This window comes from Vidua chalybeata, chromosome 25 (assembly GCF_026979565.1).
Source record: "Vidua chalybeata isolate OUT-0048 chromosome 25, bVidCha1 merged haplotype, whole genome shotgun sequence".
NCBI lineage: Eukaryota > Metazoa > Chordata > Aves > Passeriformes > Viduidae > Vidua > Vidua chalybeata.
This window is the reverse complement of record NC_071554.1, coordinates 1,461,608-1,481,934: the sequence shown is the minus strand read 5'-3', so window position 1 is coordinate 1,481,934 and position 20,327 is coordinate 1,461,608. Positions and strand designations below refer to the sequence as shown.

General features: G+C 44.1%; 1 protein-coding gene across 5 annotated transcripts in view; it reads right to left on the bottom strand.

Annotated features, from left to right (window-relative positions):
• Window positions 1-20,327, bottom strand: part of NFYC (nuclear transcription factor Y subunit gamma) — a 43,837-nt gene that overhangs the window by 23,108 nt on the left and 402 nt on the right. For 2 of the 5 annotated variants that reach the window (XM_053964436.1, XM_053964438.1), the window contains exons 1-3: window positions 13,496-13,633; window positions 4,914-5,026; window positions 1,394-1,465 (exon numbers count right to left, since the gene is read on the bottom strand). In XM_053964436.1, the coding sequence (XP_053820411.1) occupies window positions 1,394-1,465; window positions 4,914-5,018 (177 nt within the window). In that variant the 5' untranslated portion in view covers window positions 5,019-5,026; window positions 13,496-13,633. Of the gene's footprint in view, window positions 1-1,393; window positions 1,466-4,913; window positions 5,027-13,495; window positions 13,634-20,327 lie in introns of those variants that run through there. The other 3 variants (XM_053964434.1, XM_053964437.1, XM_053964435.1) reach the window with 2 other exon arrangements.

Below are 20,327 nucleotides of genomic sequence, written 5' to 3'. Positions count from 1 at the left end.
ATAAAAATTAGTGGCACAAATTTAAGTGTTTTCAATCACTAGGATCAAACTCTGAATTTTGCTTATTTTTTCCTAAAAAAAATAAAAATAATTGGCACAAATTTAAGTTTTAAATAAAAGTCATCTACTGGGATCAAATTCATGTTATCCACCTGAATTTTGCTTATTTTTCCATTAAAAAAATAAAAATTAGTGGCACAAATTTAAGTGATGTCAATCACTAGGATCAAACTCTGAATTTTGCTTATTTTTTCCTAAAAAAAATAAAAATCAGTGGCACAAATTTAAGTGTTTTCAATCTACTGGGATCAAACTCAAATTATCCACCTGAATTTTGCTTTTTTTTTTCTAAAAAAAATTAAAATAATTGGCACAAATTTAAGTGATGTCATCTATTGGGATCAAACTCTGAATTTTGCTTATTTTTTCCTAAAAAAAATTAAATAATTGGCATAAATTTAAGTTTTAAACAAAAGTCATCTACTGGGATCAAACCCAAGTTATCCACCTGAATTTTGCTTTTTTTTCCCTAAAAAAATAAAAATAATTGGCACAAATTTAAGTGATGTCATCTACTGGGATCAAACTCTGAATTTTGCTTATTTTTTCCTAAAAAAAATTAAAATAAGAGGCACAAATTTAAGTGTTTTCAATCTACTGGGATCAAACTCAAATTATCCACCTGAATTTTGCTTTATTTTCCTAAAAAAAATTAAAATAAGTGGCACAAATTTAAGTGATGTCATCTATTGGGATCAAACTCAAATTATCCACCTGAATTTTGCTTTTTTTTTCCATAAAAAAAATAAAATAATTGGCACAAATTTAAGTGATGTCATCTACTGGGATCAAACTCTGAATTTTGCTTATTTTTTCCTAAAAAAAATTAAAATAAGAGGCACAAATTTAAGTGTTTTCAATCACTAGGATCAAACTCAAATTATCCACTTGAATTTTGCTTTTTTTTTTCCATAAAAATGGAATTAAGTGGCACAAAAATCACTCCAAAACTTTGTGGGAGTGGAAAAAAACCAAAGAGGGAATTTTGAGAGGAGAGACAGTTAAGCACGAGGGAAAACAGGAAATAATCAGAATTATTTTTCTATTTATCACAAGAAAGCAAAGCTGCAAAATCAAAATTAAAATCCTAAATATTTCTGCTTTCTCAGCTCAGTTTAATTACACAAAGCCAAGGGAATTTTGCTAAAAAAAAAACAACAAAAAAAAACCAAAATAAAAACGCTTTATAAAGAATAACAGTGAGAAGATGAATGGAGGAACAGTGGGTGAAATATCCAGGAAAAGGATTATAAATTATTTTAATTAATGGTAATTAATAGTAATGAATAATAATTGATGAAATAATTAATTCCAGGTAAAAATCTGAATATACCTTCACATCTTCATCCAATTTCATGATTTTCTTAATCCGAGCCAAGGGCAGCTCCTGAACTCGGAAATCTTTCTGCAAAGAGAATTTAGAGACTTTTTATTGATATTTAACTGAAAATAAAGCTAAAAAAAAAACCATTAAAAATCAGTTTTTTTATAGAACTGAACTGGCTAAAATCAGATTTATTCTTTTCAGGTTGAAGGCTGGAAAATCTCTTTTTTTTTTTTTTGTGGTTTATTATTGATTTATGTTCATTATTTCACTTCCAAGCTGGAGTTTTCCTGAAGAACAGAATATTTCTGATGTCACCTATTTTATATTTGAAACAACAAATTCAATTCTGTTCCCTGGGTCCCAAAAACCATTGGAATTTCCAAAAAAAAACCCAAAAAACCACAGGAGAAAATGAAGTTAAACAAGAGCTGGATGAAATCCTGGCTTTATTTGTACTTCTCTGTCACCAAATCCCAATTTTGGTGTTCAAAAACTTGCAAGAATCTGATTTAAAAGATCATTTTTTATCTTTTTAGGTGGATTTCTCCCTGTTTTCCAGTCAGGAATTTTGTTTTTATATATATATATATATATATATACATATATATGTGTATATATATGTATACATATATAAATATATAATATATATAAATATATATAAATATAAATATATAATTATATTTATATTTTAAATATTAATATATTATATATAATTAGAATATATTTTAAATATATTATATATATTTTTATATATATATTTATATATATTTATATTATATATATTTTTTTTATATAATATATATTTATATATATATTTATCCTGCTTCTCCAGGATTCTGCTGCACCTTTCCCCCTTCTATAAACACAGTTTATTCTTGTTTTTATCCTGAATTTTAACCACCAAAAATTTCAATAATAAACAGAATAAATTTCGGGATTTGATGATTCCAGTGTTGGGATCTTTTCTTGTTTTCTCTTTCCTTTCCTTCCCTCATTTTCCAAAATCAGGGACCAACAGAGGAGTAATTTCAATTATAAACAGAATAAATTTCAGGATTTGATGATTCCTTCAAGAAGAAGAGATTTGGAATTATTCCTCATTTCCTAAACCACCTTATCCCACAGAAACACCCAATTTCCCAGATCCCAGAGCAGGAACAGGTTCAAGAGGAGCTTTGGGAGGAATTTTCCCCAGTTTTTTCTGGGAATATCCCAATCTCTGGTGATTCCCGTGGTTCTAATTGAATTCCCAATTCCCAAGGGATAATCCTGAATATCTTTTTCCATGATTTTATGACTCTGCTACAATTCCATCTCCATTTTTTTGGAGATTCCTGGCTGAGGGATTATCCCTCACTTCCTAAACCACCTTATCCCACAGAAACACCCAATTTCCCAGATTAGGAAGCTGAACTTGGACAGGAATTTTTCCCTGTTGTTTTTTTTCCTGGGAATATCCCAGTCCCTGGCGATTCCCATGGTTCTATTTGAATTCCCAATTCCCAAGGGACAGAGATAATCCTGAAGATCTTTTTCCATCATTTTATGACTCTGCTACAATTCCATCCCCATTTTTTTTGGAGATTCCTGGCTGAGGGATTATTCCTCACTTCCTAAACCACCTTATCCCACAGAAACACCCAATTTCCCAGATCCCAGAGCAAGAAGCTGAACTTTTTCCCAGTTTTTTTTCTGGGAATATCCCAATCCCTGGCGATTCCCATGGTTCTATTTGAATTCCCAAGGCCCAGAGATAATCCTGAAGATCTTTTTCCATCATTTTATGACTCTGCTACAATTCCATCCCCATTTTTTTTGGAGATTCCTGGCTGAGGGATTATTCCACACTTCCTAAACCACCTTATCCCACAGAAACACCCAAATTCCCAGATCCCAGAGCAGGAACAGGTTCAAGAGGAGCTTTGGGAGGAATTTTCCCCAGTTTTTTCTGGGAATATCCCAATCCTTGGCGATTCCCATGTTCTATTTGAATTCCCAATTCCCAAGGGATAGAGATAATCCTGAAGATCTTTTTCCATCATTTTATGACTCTGCTACAATTCCATCCCCATTTTTTTTGGAGATTCCTGGCTGAGGGATTATTCCTCACTTCCTAAACCACCTTATCCCATAGAAACACCCAATTTCCCAGATCCCAGAGCAGGAACAGGTTCAAGAGGAGCTTTGGGAGGAATTTTCCCCAGTTTTTTCTGGGAATATCCCAATCTCTGGCGATTCCCATGGTTCTATTTGAATTCCCAAGGCACAGAGATAATTCTTAAGATCTTTTTCCAGGCTAAACCATTCCATGATTTTATGACTTTGCTACAATTCCATCCCCATTTTTTTTGGAGATTCCTGGCTGAGGGATTATCCCTCACTTCCTAAACCACCTTATCCCACAGAAACACCCAAATTCCCAGATCCCAGAGCAGGAACAGGTTCAAGAGGAGCTTTGGGAGGAATTTTCCCCAGTTTTTTCTGGGAATATCCCAATCTCTGGTGATTCCCGTGGTTCTAATTGAATTCCCAATTCCCAAGGGATAATCCTGAATATCTTTTTCCATGATTTTATGACTCTGCTACAATTCCATCTCCATTTTTTTGGAGATTCCTGGCTGAGGGATTATCCCTCACTTCCTAAACCACCTTATCCCACAGAAACACCCAATTTCCCAGATTAGGAAGCTGAACTTGGACAGGAATTTTTCCCTGTTGTTTTTTTTCCTGGGAATATCCCAATCCCTGGCGATTCCCATGGTTCTATTTGAATTCCCAAGGCCCAGAGATAATCCTGAAGATCTTTTTCCATCATTTTATGACTCTGCTACAATTCCATCCCCATTTTTTTTGGAGATTCCTGGCTGAGGGATTATTCCTCACTTCCTAAACCACCTTATCCCACAGAAACACCCAAATTCCCAGATCCCAGAGCAGGAACAGGTTCAAGAGGAGCTTTGGGAGGAATTTTCCCCAGTTTTTTCTGGGAATATCCCAATCTCTGGCGATTCCCATGGTTCTATTTGAATTCCCAAGGCACAGAGATAATTCTTAAGATCTTTTTCCAGGCTAAACCATTCCATGATTTTATGACTTTGCTACAATTCCATCCCCATTTTTTTTGGAGATTCCTGGCTGAGGGATTATCCCTCACTTCCTAAACCACCTTATCCCACAGAAACACCCAAATTCCCAGATCCCAGAGCAGGAACAGGTTCAAGAGGAGCTTTGGGAGGAATTTTCCCCAGTTTTTTCTGGGAATATCCCAATCCCTGGCGATTCCCATGTTCTCTTTGAATTCCCAATGCCCAAGGCACAGAGATAATCCCGAAGATCTTCTTCCATGATTTTATGACTCTGCTACAATTCCATCTCCATTTTTTTGGAGATTCCTGGCTGAGGGATTATTCCTCATTTCCTAAACCACCTTATCCCACAGAAACACCCAATTTCCCAGATCCCAGAGCAGGAAGCTGAACTTTTTCCCAGTTTTTCCTGGGAATATCCCAGCCCCTGGGATGCTCACCACGGTGAGGTTGCGGATCTCCTCCATCACCCGTGGCCAGAAGCTCTGGAGGCTCTGCTGGGCATCGCTGTTCCCCGCCGTGCCAAAGCCACCGTCCGTGGACATCCTGGCACCTGGGAGAGGGAAAAAAATACAGGAATGAGCAAGGAAAAAAAAAAAAAAACAACAGGAAATAGATAGAAATGAGCAAGGAGGGGAAAAAAACAGGAAAAGCAGGAAGAAACCAGGAAAAAAAAACATAAAAGCTAGGGGAAAAAAAGGGAAAAGCTCAGGAAAAAAACACAGGGGAAAAAAATGAGGGGGAAAAAAACAGGGGGAAAAAAAGGGAAAAAAAGAACGGGAAAAACAAGCCAGGAAAAAATAAAACAGAAAAAAAAATAAAACAGAAGAAAATAAAATGAGGAAAATAAATAAAACGGGAAAGAATAAAATGGGAAAAAAATAAAATGGGAAAAAAATAAAATGGGAAAAAAAATAAAATGGGAAAAAATAAAATGGGAAAAAAATAAAACGGGGAAAAAAAACCACAGGAAAAAAAAGGAAAAAAAACAGGAAAAAAAAGAAAACCAGGGAAAAAAAACAGGAAAAAACCCCCAGGAGTTCAGGTCATTTATAATACAAAAATCCTGCTGGTGGGATACAAAAAAATTCCTATTTTTAAGTTAAACACAGAAGAGATTTCAGAACAATGGGAGAATCCCTGCTTTCCGTGCCTGTTTAGGATCATTTTATGACAAACGGAGTGAAAGTAGAAACAGGAAAACCTACAAAACATAAACCCCAAATAAAAGTGAGACTGCTCAGAACACCACAGGAATTTCTCCTAATTAAAATATGGATACAGAAATGGTTTGGAGGTGCTGGAGAGGATTGGGAGGAAAGGGAAAATCCCAACGGTGACACAAAGCTCCAGAGAGAGAAACTTCACTTGTGAGCCATTCCTGGGAAATGAGAAGAATTCCTTCTCCTCCTCCAAAACTCATCCCAGGGTTAAAAATCTCACTTGGGGTGAGATGAGCTCAGCACAGCCAGAGGAACCCTTGGATTTCACACCTGTGTCTAAACCTGGTTGGGAATTTCACCTGGGAAGTTTTATAGGGGAATTTTCCAGCTTCACTCTGCTCCATCCATCCATCCATGGATCCCTCCATGGATCTGTCCATCTCTCCATGGATGGATGGATTGATCAATCGGATCCATCCATGGATTCATCCATTCCTTCGTCCATCCATCCATGGATCTGTCCATCTCTCCATGGATGGATGGATTGATCAATCGGATCCATCCATGGATTCATCCATTCCTTCGTCCATCCATCCATGGATCTGTCCATCTCTCCATGGATCGATCACTTGATCCATCCATGGATTCATCCATCCATCCATGGATCTGTCCATCTCTCCATGGATTGATCGATTCATCAATGGATTCCTCCATTCCTCCGTCCATGGATCTGTCCATCTCTCCATGGATTGATCGATCCATCCATCCATGGATTCCTCCATTCCTTCATCCATCCATCCATGGATCTGTCCATCTCTCCATGGATCAATCGATCACTTGATCCATCCATGGATTCCTCCATTCCTCCGTCCATGGATCTGTCCATCTCTCCATGGATTGATCAATTCATCAACGGATTCCTCCATTCCTCCGTCCATGGATCTGTCCATCTCTCCATGGATTGATCGATCCATCCATCCATGGATTCATCCCTTCCTTCATCCATCCATCCATGGACCTGTCCATCTCTCCATGGATTAATCGACCACTTGATCCATCCATGGATTCATCCCTTCCTTCATCCATCCATCCATGGATCTGTCCATCTCTCCATGGATGGATGGATTGATCAATCAGATCCATCCATGGATTCCTCCATTCCTTCGTCCATCCATCCATGGATTCCTCCACGGTTCATCCATTTCTTCATCCGTCCATGGATCTGTCCATCTCTCCATGGATTGATCAATTCATCAATGGATTCATCTATTCCTCCATCCATGGACCTGTCCATCTCTCCATGGATCAATCGATCACTTGATCCATCCATGGATTCCTCCATTCCTTCATCCATCCATGGATCTGTCCATCTCTCCATGGATCAATCGATCACTTGATCCATCCATGGATTCATCCATCCATCCATGGATCTGTCCATCTCTCCATGGATCTATTGACCACTTGATCCATCCATGGATTCATCCATCCATCCATGGATCTGTCCATCTCTCCACGGATCTACTGATCAGTTGATCCATCCATGGATTCATCCATTCCTTCGTCCATCCATCCATGGATTCCTCCACGGTTCATCCATTTCTTCGTCCATCCATGGATCTGTCCATCTCTCCACGGATCCATCCTTCCTTCCATCCAAGTGAGGTGGGAATGGGAATAACGTCCCCATCCAGTGAGGGCTCGTGTGACAATTTTTGCTGGTTTTTAAATCTCATTTCATTTTACATGTAATGGATGAAGGTCCATCCATCCATCCATGGATCCGTCTATGGATGCATCCATCCTGCCATCCATCCATCCATCATCCATCCATCCATCCACCCATCCATCCATCCATCATCCATCCATCATCCATCCACCATCCATCCATCATCCATCCATCATCCATCCATCCATCCATCATCCATCTATCCATCCATCCATCCATCCATCCATCCATCATCCATCCATCCATCCACCATCCATCCATCCATCATCCATCCATCCATCCATCCATCATCCATCCATCATCCATCATCCATCCATCCTCCATCATCCATCCATCCATCCATCCATCCATCCATCCATCATCCATCCATCATCCATCCATCATCCATCCATCCATCCATCCATCATCCATCCATCATCCATCCATCCATCATCCATCCATCCATCATCCATCCATCCATCCATCCATCATCCATCCATCATCCATCATCCATCCATCCTCCATCATCCATCCATCCATCCACCCATCCATCCATCCATCATCCATCCATCCATCATCCATCCTCCATCCACCCATCCATCCATCCATCATCCATCCATCCATCATCCATCATCCATCCATCATCCATCCATCATCCATCCATCATCCATCCATCCATCATCCATCCATCCATCATCCACCCATCCATCCATCCATCATCCATCCATCATCCATCATCCATCCATCCATCATCCATCCATCCATCATCCATCCATCATCCATCCATCCATCCATCCATCCATCCATCATCCATCATCCATCCATCCCTGGATTCCCTTCCTCAGCATCCCTGAGCTCACCCAACAAAGGCTCCCAAGGGGTTTAAGAGGGAAGTGGCTGCTCCAACCCCAAATTCTGCTGGAAAACAGAGACAAGATCCCAGGGAATGGCTGGAGATGCTCCAGAGGGGATTTAGGTTGGATTTAGGGAAAGGTTCTGGGGTTTTTGGTGCTTGGGAACATTCCCAAGGCTCCAGAGCCCCAGGAATGTTTGGACAACACTCCCAGGGATGGCCAGGGTGGGATTGTTCAGGGCTTGGACTGGATGATCCCTGAGGATCCTTCCAGGATATTCCAGGTGTGCTGGGATGAAATCCAGGCTGGGAGAATTCCACTGAGGAGATCTCTGGACACAGCTCCGAGGGAAACACCAGCAAGGAAACAAAAAAACCTTCCCAAAAAAAAAAAACCAAAACAACCCCTGGCAGCAAGGAAGGAGGGAAAAGCTTTCCCAGAGAAGCTGTGGCTGCCCTGGATCCCTGGAAATGTCCAAGGCCAGGCTTGGAGCATCCTGGGACAGGGGAAGGTGGAATCCCCTTCAACCCAAACCATCCTGGGATTCTGCACCAACCAGGAAAACCAGGAATCACCTCCAACCCATCCACAGCTGGGATATCTACAGGCAGGAAAACATTTCATTTTTTCTCAGACTGAGGGGGAAAAAGCAAAGCCAGGAAAAGCTGAGGCCTCGCTGGAGGCGATTCCCGAGCAGATCCCAGGAATATCCCAACGGCTGTCGGAGCTTTTCCGCTCACCGGAGCACGACGCCTCTGGCAAACATCAAAATTCCCAAATCCTGCAGCAGCTGACAAAACCTGGGAAGGTGTCACTTCATGGGAGAGCAAAGGAAGCGTGAAAACGCCTCTGGATGGGTTTTTGGGGGTTATATATATATTTTTTTTTTTGCACAAATGCTGTTTTCTGCTCTTTTTTGGGCGCCCTGGGAAGGGGGAAGCAGCCAAACGGAGCCGTCTCCCCTTGGAAAATTCGCCAATTCAGCTCCTGGAAAACACAACCTACGGGGAAAAAAATCACAAATAAACCCAAAACCCCTGAGCCTGCAATTCCACCCTGAGCAGTATCCGGAGTTTTTCCCTGGAAAAACACCAGATCCACGGCACAGCCGCATTCCAAGCGAGGTGGGAATGGGAATAAAGTCCCCATCCAGTGAGGGCCGTGTGACAATTTTTGCTGATTTTTAAATCTCATCTCATTTTAAATGCAATTTTATACTTTTGCCAAGTTCCCCCTTGTGTAAGAAGCCGAGCCAAGAGGTTGGAGAGCACCTCCCAAAGGAAATTTATCCAAATATTCCAAGGGATTTGCAAACAGGGAATGCCAGAGGGAAGGAATGAGCCAGGAAGGAGGAGGAACTCAGCAGCATCCTGGTGGCATCACAAATTCCAGCTCCTTGCCATACAAAATTCCCACAATTGTGGGGAAAAATCCCATTTTTCCATGGGAAAAAGCAGCACATTCCCCACAATTCCTTCCCAAAATCCCATCTGTCCCTGTCTTCACCCCCTCATGCCATCCCTTATCCCAAATCCCTCTCCAGCTCCCAAAGTTGTCCCAGTAAAAAGGAAGCAGGAAAAGTTGAATGATTAAATAAATTAAATGAATTCATAATGATTAAATTAAATTATTAAAGCTAATGAAGTGCTGAACTTACAGCACCGTCGTCATTCCACTGTAATTATTAAAACAGAAAAAAAAAAATAATCCCAACATTATGGACAGGCAACAAATTAAAAACCAATTAAAACCAAGCAGAATAATTAAGACTTTTTACTGATTTATTTCGCCAAAAATATTCTATAAAATGATGTTATAAAACCCGACAGAACAGTGGGAAAAGGGGATGGACACAAACTCAGGGGAGGCTGAAATTCTGCTTAAAAATATATATATATAAACCTTCCACGTTTTAACCATTTTAAAGCAAATTTTAAGAGGCTGAAAGGTTATTTCAAGAATTAAATGCAACCTGTGAGGATATCAGGGGTTCAGGCTGCAAAATCTTGTGTTGATCTTGGAAAAATCATGGCAGGTGCCTGCCTGCAGTGCTTTTTTTCAGGGAATATTTAGGATTTTTTTTACCACTTTCAAACTCCAGAAATTCTCCACCACTTCCCCTCTGTTCCCAACCAGCCCCAAAATGAGCAGGAGGGATCTGGATCTCAACTTCCACCTCCTTATTCCAAAGAAATCTGGGACAAAAAAAAAAAAGATTTTAATCTGTGTATTTCTATAAATTCATTTATTTCTGTATCTGTTGATAAATAGCTATTTAATCCTATTATATTCAATATTATAATATATATGTTCAATATTATAATATATATAATCCTATTATATTCAATATTATAATATATATATTCAATATTATAATATATATATTCAATATTATAATATATATAATCCTATTATATTCAGTATTATAATATATATTCAATATTATAATATATATTCAATATTATAATATATATATATTCAATATTATAATATATATTCAATATTATAATATATATACTCAATATTATAATATATATATATAATCCTATTATATTCAATTTTCCTATTACTGTCTTCATTCACTTTTAGAAATTAAAAATTAAAATTAATTACTTTTATAGAAGTTTTTCCTTTCTCCTGCCTAAATCAAGGCCAACCTCAAGTGCTCCAAGGGAGTCAGGATGGTTTTAATTCCATTTTTTTTTCTCTTATTTTCTTTTATTTTTAATTGAAATAAGAATGCTTTAGGTGTTATAAAGATGCAAATTTTGCACCTTCCTGCTCTGATTTGAGCAGGAAGTGAAATAAAGAGAAAATACAAGAATAATGAAATAATTGGGAATAAATCCCCCCCCCAAAAAAATCTCCTTTTTGAACTCCCAGGATGCTTTGGAGATATCCTGAAGTTTGTTCTTGCTGTGGTTTTTAACCCTCTAAAATAAAAAAGTCAATTATTCTTGATCATAATTAAAAGTTTAACGAATAAAAAGCTTTAAAAATTTAAATAAATTCACGATTTTTGGTCCCAAACTCACCAAATTTAATTCGTTTAAAACACAGTAAGCCCTGAAATGAAGAAACCACCTCATGAGGCAATTTAATTAAAATATCCAGATGTCATCCCCATTATAGAAACCCAAAATCTCAGCTTGATTAAATGAAAAAAAACCCAAATTTCGTGGCTGGAAAGGCACCCAAAGCCCTGACACGTTCACTGAGGTTGGGGACAGCAAAGTCACCTCCCTAAAAATGTCCTCAAGATTTACCTTGGTGCAAAAAATAAGGGTGGAAAATTAAATTAAAAAGAAAAAAAATTAAAAAAAAAAAAAAAAAAAAAAAGTTGTTGTCCAAGCTTGAAGTTCCAGGTTAAAATTTTAGGAGAAATTAAAAAAAATCAAATGTACAAGAGAAGCAAAGTGGTGGAAAATCAAGGTAGAATAAAATGAAAAAAAATCAAACTTATATAGAGAATAAAGTTCAAAAAAATCAAATTTATAGAGAATAAAACCAAAAAAATCCAACTTCTAGAGAATAAAGCTAAAAGATCCAACTTATAAGGGGATAAAACTAAAAAAAATCAAACTCACATAGAATTTTAAAAAATCAAATTAATTATTAATTAATTTCATAAGAGAGAAGTAAAAAAATCCAACTTGGAGAGAATAAAGCTAAAAAAAAAAATCCAACTTATAGGGGATAAAACTAAAAAAAAAATCAAATTCATAGGGAATAAAACTTAGAAAAAAAGAAAATTAAACTTTTAGAAAACAACAAGAACAAAAAGAAATCCCTGGAGCAGATGGGACACCCAAATTCACTCTTTAAAATGGAACCTCCAAAGCTGGAAAAAAAAAATCCAAATGAACTGGAATAATAATAATAATAATAATAAATATGAATTATTTGTTAATAATAATTTTTTTGCTAGAAAGATCAAGCAGAATTGATTTTTTTTCCCCAAGCCTCCTACAAGCTGAAGGCATCAAAATATTCCAAATTTTTGGGTGGAATCAATTTTTTATTCTGATTTTTTTTTTTTTTATTCTTCGCCTTGTCGTGTCCTGCCAACGCTTAAAATCTTAATTTTGAGGGAAATCAATTATTCTGGGGATATTATTCTAGAGGAAAAAAGAGATGATTATGAAGGAAATAAATGGAATTATCTTCTTTTTGCTTCCAGATGCTGACAATGACCTTCATGCTCACAGGAAATTCTCCAATCCTGGCCCACAGGCGGCTCCAGAAGTTCCTCCAAATTCCTGAATTATTAAAAGCTGATATATATATATATATATATATTTTTTTTTTTTTTGTGGGGGGGATATTTCTCCTCTTATTCCCTTCATCACTGAAAATGTGACAACGCCAAGGATAAAGCCGAGCTGAGGGAGCGTTAAATTGGAATTCAAAGAGCCCAAAGCACTCTTAGAACCTGACAGGAGGCAAAGCTCAGCTCCAAGGGCCAGGCCCCGCGGATTTAAAAAAAAAAACCTCCCTGAGAAGTTTTCCCAGCGAAATCTCCTGAATTTCCCAAAGCAACCAGCAGAGAGAGAGAGGGGGGAAAAATGGGATTTTTCACAACGCAAAGCAAAGGAGGAGCACGCCAAACCCAAGTTTAATTCTAATCTCGCCGCGTCCTTGGTGCCCTCGGCCGGCTCCGTTTTTTTTTTTTTTTTTTTAACTCCTATTTTTTTTTTTTTTTTTTATTTCTGTTGTTGTTTTTTTTTTTTGTTTTTTTTTTTTTTTTTTCGGTCCAAAGTGCCGCAAACAAACTTTGTCCTTCAGAGCGGCGGCTCGCAGCGCTGGCATTTCAAGGTCACTCGTGCAGGCCCCGCTCCAAGCCGGGCTGAGGCGGCGGCGGCGGCGGCGGAACCCGCCCGGCCCCGCTGCTCGCGGCGACCCCCGCGACCCCTCAGCCCCCTCCCCGCGACCCCCGCGCTAAAAACCGCGACAAAGAGCCGCCAGCACCCCGCTGAGGGGCGGTTTGGGGGTGTCGCGGCTCCGCTGTCGCCGCCTCCCCTCAGCCCCGCGGCGCCCAGGCCGAGGGCACCGGGGAGCCCCCGCCGCGCTCGGGGCACCCCCGCTGCTTTGTCCAGCCCGCTCCCCCCACCGCTGCCCTCACTGCCGCTCGGCGAGGCGCTCACGGAGGGTTGAACCCCGCACGCAGCGCCGCGCCCCCGCCTCGCATTGCCGGGACGCGCCGGCATCCCCCCGTTGCCGCCGCCGCCGCCGCCGCCGCCGCGGCCTGTCCCCCGCCGCCCTCCCCCGCCGCCAGCGCGGCGGCAGCGCCCCGGACTCACCGCCGGCCGTGCCCGCGGCCGGGGGTTCCCCGCCATGGCTTTGTCTTTGAGTGACCCCGGGAGCGGCGGGAGCCCCCACCCCGGGCCGGGCCGTGCCCGCGGCCCCTTTAACGGCGGCGGCCCCGCGCGCCCCGCTGCGCGCGCCCGGCCCGCCCCGCGCCCGCGCCCATTGGCTGCGCGCCCCGCGGTCGAGCTCTCCCATTGGCTCCGCGCCCCGCGGCCCCGCGCTCCCATTGGTCGGCGCCGCGGCGCAGCCTCGCCGGCCGCTTCCTGCTTTAAAGTTACCTTGAGCGGCGGCCGCAGGGGTCAGGCAAGCCCCGCCCCCCAGCCCCGCCCCCATTGGCCGCCTCGCCTCCTATTCAAACGTCGGAGGAGGCCGGCGGGCGCGGCCGCTGATTGGCCAGCGCGCCTGTCAATCACGGCGGTTCCCGCCACACCTCCCCGGCGGGGCGCGGGGGCCGCACGTGCGCGGGGCGCGGAATTTGGGAAATTGCGGAATTTTGGAAATTTTGGGACCTTCGGCGATCACCCAGCCCCATGCAAGGCAGGGCCACACGGAGCCGGTGGCGCAGGGACAGCTCCAGGTGCGGCTGGGATGTGCCCAGAGGGATGAAGCTCTTGCGGAGTGGAAGTCGCTGCGGTTTTTTCCCCACGAGGATCCCTGAGAGCTTGGATAGATCTGGTGCTTTTCAGGGATAATTAACTCCAGCGGGGGCAGCTCCCGCTGTCTTCCTCATCAGGGACATCCTCCACACCCCAAATCCTCTCTGGACCCTCTCCAGCAGCTCCTTGTCCTGAGTTTCCCACAGCTGGATCCCCCAATCCCACCTTGGTGCTTCCAGCGGGAACGGGGACATTCCCTGGGATCCCTCCACGAGGCTGCACCGCCCCACGAACATTCCATAGGATGAGGGAAAAGAAAAAAAAATATAAATAAAAAGAAAAAAGAGAGGCAGGTTTTCCAAGTCCTTGGAACAAACCCCAAGGCCTGGGAAGGATGAAAAATTCCCAAAATTCCCGGCTGGAAGCGCAGGTGGAGCAACACCAAGAATTTCCCTTGGCTTTTAAGCACACCCAGCCTCACTCTGCCCCCTCCAGCAGCACTTTGGGAGCCCCTGGATGGGTTGGGAATTTGGGAATGCTGTGGGTAAAGAATGGGAACGGTCCGCAATAAGGAGGTTGTGGAAAGCAGGGGATATTTTAACCTCTAGAAGCACAAATCCCAGTTTTATCAACAACGCCACGATGGATTTCGAGCTGTAATTCCAAGCTATAATTTCCTGCTGACAGGATTATCCAGGGGGGGAAAAAATATTGGGAAGCAAAGCCAAGCCCTGCAGATTAAATCACTGTGATAACGAGGAGAGATTAATTTAAAAATAGATCTTCCTGATGATTTGGGGGAATAGAATTGGTTAAAACACGGCCTTAAAAAAAAAAATAAAAATAAAAACAAATACACTCTGTTCTCTTCCTGTGGCATTCCTCAGATAAAAACCAGGGCCTGGAAGCTGTGGAATTCTGACTATTGGAATTATGTGAGGTACTTTGGGTGGTATGAGAAACAAACCCAGCACCTTTCCTGCAGAACAGAGGGATGCCTGGCTGGAATTCTGGAATTCTGACTGCCCAAACACATCCCAAAGGAGCTAAAGCTGCTCTGCCCTGCTTGGGAATGACCCACGGGAACAGCCGGTGCTCACAGAGTGTTCAAGAATTCCTCCTGGCAATAAAAACGGGTTAATTTTGGGAAGTTCTACAAGAAAGGGTTTATTTGTGATAAAAAAAAAAAAAGAGGGGGAAAAAAAAGTGAGAAAAAAAAAAACCAGTAAAAGGGTTTATTTATTTATGGGGGGGGGAAAAAACCCTAAATTAATTTTGGGAGCCCTACAGTAATGGGTTTATTTATGGGGGAAAAAAACCCCAAATTGATTTTGGAAAGTTCTGCAGTAACGGGTTTATTTATGGGAGAAAAAAACCCCAAATTGATTTTGGGAGCCCTAAAGTAATGGGTTTATTTGTGGGGGGAAAAAAAAAAACAGTAAAGGGTTTATTTATGGGGGGAAAAAACCCTAAATTAATTTTGGGAGCCCTACAGTAATGGGTTTATTTATGGGAGAAAAACCCCCCAAATTAATTTTGGGAGGCCCTACAGTAATGGGTTTATTTGTGGGGGAAAAAAACCCCAAATTGATTTTGGGAACTTCTACAATAAAGGGTTTATTTGTGATAAAAAAAAAAAAAAAAGAGGGGAAAAAAAAAAGTGAGGGAAAAAAAAAACAGTAAAAGGGTTTATTTATTTATGGGGGGGGAAAAAAACCCTAAATTAATTCTGGGAGTCCTACAGTAATGGGTTTATTTGTGGGGAAAAAAACCCTAAATTAATTTTGGGAGGCCCTACAGTAATGGGTTTATTTGTGGGAAAAAAAAAAAACAGTAAAGGGTTTATTTATGGGGGGAAAACCCCCCAAATTAATTTTGGGAGCCCTACAGTAATAGGTTTATTTATGGGAGAAAAACCCCCCAAATTGATTTTGGGAGGCCCTACAGTAATGGGTTTATTTGTGGGGAAAAAAACCCTAAATTAATTTTGGGAGCCCTACAGTAATAGGTTTATTTATGGGGGAGAAAACCCCCAAATTAATTTTGGGAGCCCTACAGTAAAGGGTTTATTTGTCGGGGGGAAAAAACCCCAAATTAATTTTGGAAGGTCCTACAGTAACGGGTTTATTTGTGCAGGGATAAAAACTTCAACTTAATTTTGGGAAGTTCTACAGTAAAGGGTTTATTTGTAGGGGGGTAAAAAACCCCAAATTAATTTTGGGAGCCCTACAGTAATAGGTTTATTTATGGGGGAGAAAACCCCCAAATTAATTTTGGGAAGTTCTACAGTAAAGGGTTTATTTGTGGGGGATAAAAATCCCCAAATTAATTTTGGGAGGCCCTACAGTAATGGGTTTATTTGTGGGGAAAAAAAGAAACCAAATTAATTTTGGGAAGTTCTACAGTAAAAGGTTTATTTGTGGAGGATAAAAATCCCCAAATTAATTTTGGGAGGCCCTGCAGTAACGGGTTTATTTGTGGAAAAAAAACCCCACTAAATGAATTTAGGGAGCCCTAAAGGGTTTATTTCAATCATTGCAGCTGTTGTTGCTCTGAAATCCCAGAGGGATTGGGTTAATTTTGGGAAGGAATTCTCTCTTGGGATGCTGGGGAGGGGCTGGAAGGGAATTCCCAGAGAAGCTGTGGCCGCCCCTGGATCCTGGAAGTGTCCAAGGCCAGGGGAAAGTGTCCCTGCCATGGAATGGGATTTTAGATCCCTCCCACCTCAAACCATTCCATGAATTCCAAAGTTACTGGGAAAACACGGGGATAAAAGAATGTTCTGGACCCTGTAGCTGCCACCTGCCTCTCCGGGGCGCTTCCAGGAATCCACCTGATCCCCGTGGGGCAGGAAAATGTGCCTGGACAAACTGGATTTATCTCGACCAAGCACGAACTTAACGAGGGACAGCCCGGGCAGGCAGGAGAAATGCCGGGCTCCAGGTCACCAGAGAGCGGCTGGGATCACACCTGTTCCTGCCTGGAATGAGCACCCAGGGATCCGGCTGGATCCCACGGGATCCTCGGCTGGATCCCACGGGATCCTGAGCTGGATCCCACGGGATCCTGAGCTGGATCCCACAGGATCCTCGGCTGGATCCCACGGGATCCTCAGCTGGATCCCACGACATCCTGAGCTGGATCCCACCATATCCTGAGCTGGATCCCACAATATCCTGAGCTGGATCCCACGGTATCCTCAGCTGGATCCCACCGTATCCTCGGCTGGATCCCGCCGTATCCTGAGCTGGATCCCACGGGATCCTCAGCAGGATCCCACCGTATCCTCAGCTGGATCCCACAGGATCCTCAGCTGGATCCCACCATATCCTCGGCTGGATCCCGCCGTATCCTGAGCTGGATCCCACCGTATCCTCAGCAGGATCCCACAGGATCCTCAGCTGGATCCCGCCGTATCCTGAGCTGGATCCCACCGTATCCTCAGCTGGATCCCATGGGATCCTCAGCTGGATCCCACCATATCCTCAGCTGGATCCCACCATATCCTCAGCTGGATCCCACCACATCCTCAGCTGGATCCCACCATATCCTGAGCTGGATCCCACCGTATCCTCACCTGGATCCCACGGGATCCTCAGCTGGATCCCACCATATCCTCAGCTGGATCCCACCACATCCTCAGCTGGATCCCACCACATCCTCAGCTGGATCCCACCATATCCTCAGCTGGATCCCACGGGATCCTCAGCTGGATCCCACGACATCCTGAGCTGGATCCCACCATATCCTGAGCTGGATCCCACAATATCCTGAGCTGGATCCCACGGTATCCTCAGCTGGATCCCACCGTATCCTCGGCTGGATCCCGCCGTATCCTGAGCTGGATCCCACGGGATCCTCAGCAGGATCCCACCGTATCCTCAGCTGGATCCCACAGGATCCTCAGCTGGATCCCACCATATCCTCGGCTGGATCCCGCCGTATCCTGAGCTGGATCCCACCGTATCCTCAGCAGGATCCCACAGGATCCTCAGCTGGATCCCGCCGTATCCTGAGCTGGATCCCACCGTATCCTCAGCTGGATCCCATGGGATCCTCAGCTGGATCCCACCATATCCTCAGCTGGATCCCACCATATCCTCAGCTGGATCCCACCACATCCTCAGCTGGATCCCACCACATCCTCAGCTGGATCCCACAATATCCTGAGCTGGATCCCACCATATCCCCAGCTGGATCCCACGGGATCCTCAGCTGGATCCCACCACATCCTGAGCTGGATCCCACCATATCCTCAGCTGGATCCCACCATATCCTCAGCTGGATCCCACCATATCCTGAGCTGGATCCCACCATATCCTCAGCTGGATCCCACCACATCCAGAGCTGGATCCCACAATATCCTCAGCTGGATCCCACGGTATCCTGAGCTGGATCCCACCGTATCCTGAGCTGGATCCCACCATATCCTCAGCTGGAAGGATCCTCAAGGATCATCCAGTCCAAACTCTGAACAATCCCACTCTGGGCATCCCTAGGAGTGTTGTCCAAACATTCCTGGAGTTCTGGCAGCCTTGGGAATGTTCCCAAGCACCAAAAAAATCCCCAGAACCTTTCCCTAAATCCAACCTGAATCCCCTCTGGAGCATCTCCAGCCATTCCCTGGGATCCTGTCCCTGGTTATGGCACAGCCAGGTGTGACATTGTTGTCACCACGATGCCCAGGTGAGCTGAGGACAAACAGACCCAGCAGGAACAGCCCAGTCCAAAAGCAGGATCTCGTTTCAGGAAAAAAAAAAAAAAAAACACAACTCAGGAAAAGCCTGGGATGCTGCCAAGGAAGTTTGGTTTGTAGGGCTGGAGGAAAAGCTCATGGGCTTTGAATTGTCCATGCTCAGACAGCAATGGAGACAGGGAAGATTCATTCCCAAATCCATGGAAAAGATTCCACTCACCATGAGAAACAGCTCGGAAATGATTTGGGAAGTCACGTTCCAGAAGCAGCCAGGGCTACTGTTCCTTCCTCTGTGGCAACCTGGAATCTGCTCCAGGGTCTGGAGGTGGCCCTGGGACACAGCTCAGCCACCCCAAAACTGCCCTGACACCCCTCAAACACGAGGAACCCCCCTGAACAGAAATCCCACCCAGCCCAAAAGAATTCCTGGCCACACCCACACACTGCTGGCATTCCTGGGATTTACCTGGGGGCATTTCTGTATTCCCCCAGCTCGGGGTGGGGGGAAAAAAGCAGGATTTAGGGAGAGCAAAGGTGTTCTCACAGCTCTTGCTGCTTTTTGAGCACAGATTAAACAACGCCCAAGAAAACAGCAGAAATTCTTGGCTGCCTTGTCACAGTCCTGCCCAATGCTGTGGCAGAGCCTGAAGAAGCTTCTGGAGCCCTGGATGGCAAAAATCCCAAAGATTGGTAAGACAGAAGCATGGGAACATGGAATGACAGAATGTTAAGGGTTGGAAGAGAGCTTAAAAATCACCGTGTGGGTGATGGGCACGGACAGCTCCCACTGTCCCAGGCTGCTCCAAGCCCCGTCCAACCTGGCCTTGGCCACTTCCAGGGATCCAGGATTTCTCTGGGAAATCCATTCCAGCTCCTCGCCAGTTTCACAACCAAGAATTTCCTCCTAAAATCAAACCTAAACCTAAGCACCCGAGTTCCTCTCTACCGCCTGCCACTCTCTAGACAGGTCAGGATCACAACCTGCCTTGGAATCGCAGAACCGGGAACGGTTTGGGTGAAAGAGACCTTAAAGCTCATCCCGTTCCACCCCTTCCGCTACACCACGTTGCTCAAGGCCTTATCCACCTTGGCTTTGAACCCTTCCAGGGATCCTGAATCCCGGCTCTCAGAGCGGCGGGTCCCGGGCTCCGCCAGCCCCGAATCCCGGCTCTCAGAGCCCCGAATCCCGGCTCTCAGTGCGGCGGGTCCCGGGCTCCGCCAGCCCCGAATCCCGGCTCTCAGAGCCCCGAATCCCGGCTCTCAGAGCGGCGGGTCCCGGGCACTGCCAGCCCCGAATCCCGGCTCTCAGAGCCCCGAATCCCGGCTCTCAGAGCGGTGGGTCCCGGGCTCCGCCAACCCCGAATCCCGGCTCTCAGAGCGGCGGGTCCCGGGCGCTGCCAGCCCCGAATCCCGGCTCTCAGAGCCCCGAATCCCGGTTCTCAGAGCGGCGGGTCCGAGTCCCGGGCCCGGCCTCGCCGCCCCCCCCCGCCCCGCGCGGGACAACGGTCCGCTCGCTGTCCTCTCTCCGGTCCG